Source organism: Heliconius melpomene, chromosome 7 (genome assembly GCF_056956725.1).
Source record: "Heliconius melpomene rosina isolate 202511_hmr_F chromosome 7, ASM5695672v1, whole genome shotgun sequence".
Lineage (NCBI taxonomy): Eukaryota > Metazoa > Arthropoda > Insecta > Lepidoptera > Nymphalidae > Heliconius > Heliconius melpomene.
This window is the reverse complement of record NC_140395.1, coordinates 9471625-9478099: the sequence shown is the minus strand read 5'-3', so window position 1 is coordinate 9478099 and position 6475 is coordinate 9471625. Positions and strand designations below refer to the sequence as shown.

Genomic DNA, 6475 nt, shown 5'->3' with positions numbered 1-6475 from the left:
GCGGCCTTCATTTCTATAGTATAAAATTGACTACTACTCTCAGGGTAGCATCATTCAGCTCAGCAAAAGCACTTGATAAACTACCAAAATGTTCAAATTTGTAAGTTGTATTTAATATTATATATTTAATATTGTAAACAATTGAAATTCGGTAAAAAAAAACGCTCAAAAATTAAAGTCTATACAGCTAGAAAATATGATGTTAAAAAAACTATTTTTGTAATTAGTTAGAGCAATTCTTCATTGTAATTTTTTGTCTTTGGCATATATATATTTAATGTATTTTATATATATAAAATGAATATATAAAAAGATACCAGTAGGTACCTGGTGTTTATTTAAATAATAGGAGATCAATGACAGAAATCATGGCGAAGTGACTATAAATGCAATGGTTGTGGGTTCAATTCTCACTCGGAATTATTTTGCTCTAGTAGCTAAGCGCAGCGTTGAGTTCCTTACCTCAAAAAACAATGTCTTGAAATTTAATTTGGCAGAAAGCTATAAGAATTATAATATATCAAATATTATATTAATTTAATTATGAATTTATTTCTTTTAAACTAATATCTCCAATATTACAGGTAGTATTCGCTTGCTTTTTGGCTTTGGCCGCAGCAAAACCCCTGGTCTCCGTGGCCTACACTGCTCCAGTAGCCGCAGCGTACACTGCTCCCGTTGCTGCGTCTTATGTAGCAGCACCTGTCGCTTATTCAGCATATAGCGCACCATATGCTGCTTATTCAGCATATTCATACGCTTCTCCCTACTCTGCGTATTATCTCCGTTGAGAAATTAAAATTGGACTGCATTACTGATGGAAATTACAAAAACACTTATATAATATTGGAATAAAATGTTAAAGCTGTTACATGATCATTTCATTTGAAATATTTATTAATTTTAAATAACATACATAGCTAATATAATAAGTAAATAAATTGACGTGTGCGTAAAATAATAAATTGCTTATTTATTATTAAGAAAGTACAGAAAATCAATAAGAAGTTAGGCACGTATATTCATGTATATATTTGGTCTAATTAACCCTGGCTTAAACCTGGCTAGCCAGATAAGTTAAACCTTCGAATTTTATGTCAGAAATAAGATTAAAATTCTTTTTATGTAATTTATTCGTTTTAAGTTCATTACAGTCTACCTGATATTTATAAGTTACAGAAAATGTCATATGTGTCGTCCAAATTAGCAAAAATAAAAATCAATCAGCTTCACGCTGTATCCCGCACACAGCAGGGTAGACAGAACGAACATAGTGTTAAGACACTCAATTCCCCACTTTCCGCCGAATTTTCGAAGAATTGTGTGTTGAGTGGTGGAACTCAATGCCCGGCTTTGCCTCGACGCCAGAGCGAAGAAATAAAAATAAAAACTATGGCGCCAAACTATATGGAACTTTTATGGGATCAAATGGCAATTATTACGCATTAAACCAAAAAAGAATTACGTTAATCTGTTCAGAAATCTCTTCGTAACCGGGGTACATGCATAAAAAATATATGCCAACTGAATTGAGAACCTCCTCCTTTTTGAAGTAGGTTAAAAATTTAAAGAGTATAAGCAAGTTGCAGGGACCTACCTACGATAAATAGCGTATTATAATTTATACTTATTATGCAGGAAATGGTATTGTACGGGGTCTACTATACCTATATACATACATATATATTATATCAATTAAGTAACTAACTTACTTTTATTTTGTAAGAAGAAAACACTCAGTTCTTAACACACCGCTATTCTTGTTATAAAATTTTAACGTTAAGTTAATTTAACGTTAATTTTAACGATAAAACAAGACTTACATAATATAATGAACTCATACTAAGTCAAACATAGTGTTTGTTGCTATGATTTACTTAACAACTGTTAACTCAAATGTTTATTATATAATAGACATGTACTCTAATATAACAAAGCATGTTACCATAATAGCATCTTAAAATTTAGCTTATTTATAATACGAACAATAAATATATACTCCCACATAAGGTCCTCTCAAAAGAAAATATGTTTTTTCCGAGAACAGCCATGAAAACAAAAAAATACATATATTTTTATTACGTTTGCCTATTTTGGTATAGAAAATTTGTGCAAACAGTTATTGACTTATTATGGTTTATTTTTACATGCCCTTGCCATTTTCACTTTTGTATTTTTGTGCATTCAACTTGCACAAATATGTTCCAATGTGTGAAATGTGGAAAATCGAAATATTATAAACTTAGTAGGGGGGATCCAACTAGAACAAGTAAAGGTTTCATTTTTTTTTTGTTTTTTCCTCTGAGTTCATCTGCGATCAGTCCCAAACTATAAGCAGATCTGTTCATTCACTGAAACAGAAGCCTGGTTACCCACATCTGCACAGTCTTCGGTAGCAAATTTCACACCGTGAGGCCCGGGTACCTCACGGCGCCGGGGGTTAGCCGGATCGCAAGACGCAAGGCACCATGGCCACACTTTTAGGGGGTATTTAGTTCCCCAAGGCTCGAGGCAGTCTGTGCAGGTTAGTTAAACGCCGCCTGTGACCCGGCGTTGCTACTCGTTTGGCATCACCCAGGGGACACGTGCAGGGTGGGTCTCAGGAGAAGATGGTAAATCCTGCGGACGCGAGTAACATCGTCCACCAAATTTCGTATTTAAATATGGAAAATGCGAAAAGCACAAAATCAAACATAATTGTTAAGTAAAAGAATATTTAAGAGATTTTCTACTGCCAAAACTTACAACTAACTTAGCTGTTAAACACCTCAGATTGTTCATACTCAGTAAGCCTTCAAGAATAATAGACTTGATGAAGACAATACCTTTTAAAATATGGCATTTGGCACATCCATGCAATCTATTTGAATAACAAACATTAGAAATAGGTAGCAAAACATATTAATAAGTTTTTGTGACATATATCTATATATCTAGTTTTTAAGTATCGTTAGTCTTCAGCTTGGGGTATAATTTAAGACTTGTGCAATTTTCATGTTAATTTCTTCATAAATGGTGATGGCAAATTATTTATGCACTCTACTTTCCAAAAATTTTTAGTATAATACTATTATTTTCGTATATGTCTATAAAAATTATGCAACAAACGTCAAAAGGCAGTAATCATTTACAAAATTTACGAAATCACAATCATTATCAGTATATTTATCATAACATGAAAAGAAACCTCGTGACGAGGTAAGTATATCATGGCAGTAAATCAGGTAAATCATGAATGATCCGTGAAGATCTAAATTAAATAGTTCCATTGACCTCCAGCTGTTGCAACGAAGTGTAGCAGCTCGATCCAGACACGCGCACACTGACCTCTGACGCAACGTGTGTACGGGCATCGCATTATGAGGAGGACGGTTAATGTAATAGAGAAACAAGCTTGCTTTTTAATAAATGTTAAATTTAAATATACATTTAATGTAAAGAAGTATGGATGTTTATAAAATAATTATCGTTCTACATAAATCGTTAGTTACGAGGGATAAATTGGTGAAAGATTAAGCTGATACTTTCAATCTACTTATCCCATTGTAACGTTTTGCTATAAATATCTATTCAAATAATAAACATGTAACTGTTAAAAAAAACGATTATCGGGGACATTTATAAATTTAAGAGTAATGGAAAATAAAACAGTGATTTTTTAAATTTATATTAAGATAAATTTAAATTTTATACTGCACTTTGATGCCCTATTAAGGGCGTACGTCACTACTAGCGTATGTCACGAGTACACAATATTTATTTATTTATTTATTTAGGATCGTCTACAGAAGAAACATTACAACATGGCCAAATTACATCGAGATCTATTTATAAACTAAATGCTTTTCCAATTAAAGACAATCACAGCATGTATCTACTAATAAAATTACAATTGGTATTAATAACATATAGATTAACAGAATAAAAATTGTAATTGTAAATGAAAATAATATAAAAATCGAATAGGAATGTAAAGTGAAAAGCTAGGAAAAAAATTGATGAATACTTATAGCATAACACGATCACAAACATTTGTCTTGAATTCGGGGCAGCCAAGTCTCTCTGCGTAAGTTAGGAAACAATCAAAATCATGTCGAGAATAAAATCCTTCTAGTATTTAAACCAAACACATTCTGTCACTAGCATCATTCACTCTCTGCCTTTGTCAAAGCAAACAAAGAAAACAAGCAACCCTTAAAAATGTTCAAACAGGTAAATATTTATTATAATTAAGAGAAAATAATACTTCTATTATTAACACTTTTGTAGGAAAAGATTAAAAGTGTTTTATTTTACAAGGTATTTTGTAAGTTCAAGTTCTATAGTAATATTTCTGTTAATGAGTAAGTAGTTTTTAACTCCAAATTAAATATAGTTCGGTGGTGAGTTTTACCATGGTCACATAATTTCTTCAAATTTATATAAAGTTATAATTAATTCTTATTTACTTACATGTTTAATCTAAATGACATTTAAATAGCTAAATATTTATTTTAAAGGTAATCTTCGCTGCCCTCCTCGCCGTCGTGGCTGCTAAGCCTGGCATCCACTCCATAGCGTACTCATCACCTATTGTTGCTGCACCTGCTGTAGCCGCATATAGTGCTCCTGCTGTTGCTGCATACGCTGCACCGGTAGCTGCTTATAGCGCAGCATACAGTGCACCTCTAGCTGCAGCTTATTCTGCACCCGTTGCTGCTGCCTACTCTGCGTACTCTCCCTTTGCGTACTCTGCTCCAGTAGTTGCTGCAGCTTACAAAGCTCCAGTTTTCCTTAAGTGAGAAGATGTGAAGATCTCTTTGTGATATGAATATTTAATTAAACGACTGTCCTACTTTAAAATGTGTTTATTTTTATTTAAGAATTCATAAGTATTTTCTTTTATATATTTATAACTAGTGGACCCGAACGCGGCTACGCCCGCTTGAACTATACGAATATTTATTAAATATATTTATGAAATTATTTTCAATTTTCAATAGAGACTTGGGTTAAGGAAGCTCATTTTTGGTGACGTTTTCTAACAATAAACTTTGCAAATCGTTGCTTAGCAACGGTCGCATAGCGAATAAGTATTTTAATATATTGGTATATATCGATAATATTACAAAAAAAAGTATCCTATGTTCATCCCTACCCTCATGTATCTCTATATGAGTATTTTATCACAATTAAATTAGCGGTTTGGGCCTGATTGCACAAAAGACAGACAGACAGACAGACAGAGTTACTTTCGAATTTATAATATAGGTATGGATATTCAAATTCTAATTCAAATTCAAAATTTTCTTTATTCAAATAGGCAATTATTATAAGCACTTTTGAATCGTCGAATGAACATATGAACAAAAAGCTACCACCGGTTCGGAAGGCAGTTCTGCTAAAAAGAGCCGGCAAGAAACTCAACAGTTGCTCTTTTCAAAATTAATGGTACAATCTATTACATTAGCTGGCAGCTATCCTGCATTACATTCAATAGACATTAATTCCATACATGCTTATCCTCTAAATATTCTTGAACAGTGTAATACGCTTTACTTGTTAGAATTTTTTTTACAGATATTTTAAATTTTGGAAGTGGCAAACTAAGAATACACTGCGGAATTTTATTATATACACGTATACTCAGACCCATAAAGGACTTATTAACTTTCTGGAGGCGAAAACTTGGAGTAACAAGCTTATCTTTATTTCTCGTTTCTATCATATGATTGTCACTATTTTTGCTATGACAATGTATATTTTGTCGGACAAAGAGAATGTTATAATATAATAATTGGGAAGCAACTGTAATAATACCTTGGGAAGCAACTGTAATATTGGTTTTTTCCTTTTACTTTACTTCATGTGCATAAACTTTGATTAGGTAAAACTACTACTACGACTAAAGCAATTCATCCCCAAAATGATTATAAACGCGTTTATTTTTAAATTCTATGTCATAACAAGCTTCAAATAGATGCAGCCTGTATGTGGGTTTGACATCATTGCTTTGAATATATACAAATACTCCGTGTAGGTAGGTATATCTGCATATATTGTTATGTTATCACAGCGTTAGTGGTGTCTATTTGGCAGGTGCTATTTTAAGCGAATGACAATGGAACAATATATTACATACATATGGTACTCTATAGGCATTAAATAGAATCTAGTTTTTGAACATAGGAGTATGTGATGTCACCATAAAATCTTTTTTTTTTCGTTATCTATAATTTGTAAAAATGGTATGTGATATTTCCAAATTTTAGAGTATACTAATATTACCTTATATATAGGACACAGTAGTAGACAGAAATAGATAGATAGATAGATAGATAGATAGAGAATAGATTTCTATAGATTTTTATATAACACCGTGAACTTCATACAAAATGCAGCTTATCTCTTGATTGCGTGGTCAAAGGATAAAAGGACTGTAGCACCTGTAGCTCCTCCAGTGCTGCACGGGGTCGTGGGCGGCGGTGATCATCAT

At 32.5% G+C, this 6475-nt stretch overlaps 2 protein-coding genes across 2 annotated transcripts; both read left to right on the top strand.

The window, feature by feature from the left end:
- Positions 1–871, top strand: LOC146537744 (uncharacterized). The gene is made up of 2 exons (XM_085187921.1): positions 1–100; positions 585–871. Exons 1-2 carry the CDS (start codon positions 89–91, stop codon positions 789–791), a joined length of 219 nt encoding a protein of 72 aa, XP_085044047.1. The 5' UTR covers positions 1–88; the 3' UTR covers positions 792–871.
- A 3177-nt stretch (positions 872–4048) lies between these two features.
- On the top strand, positions 4049–4842 carry LOC146537743 (uncharacterized). Its single transcript, XM_085187920.1, has 2 exons — positions 4049–4212; positions 4500–4842. The coding sequence occupies exons 1-2, from the start codon at positions 4201–4203 to the stop codon at positions 4779–4781; spliced, it is 294 nt and encodes a 97-aa protein (XP_085044046.1). The 5' UTR covers positions 4049–4200; the 3' UTR covers positions 4782–4842.
- The last annotated feature ends 1633 nt before the right edge of the window (positions 4843–6475 follow it).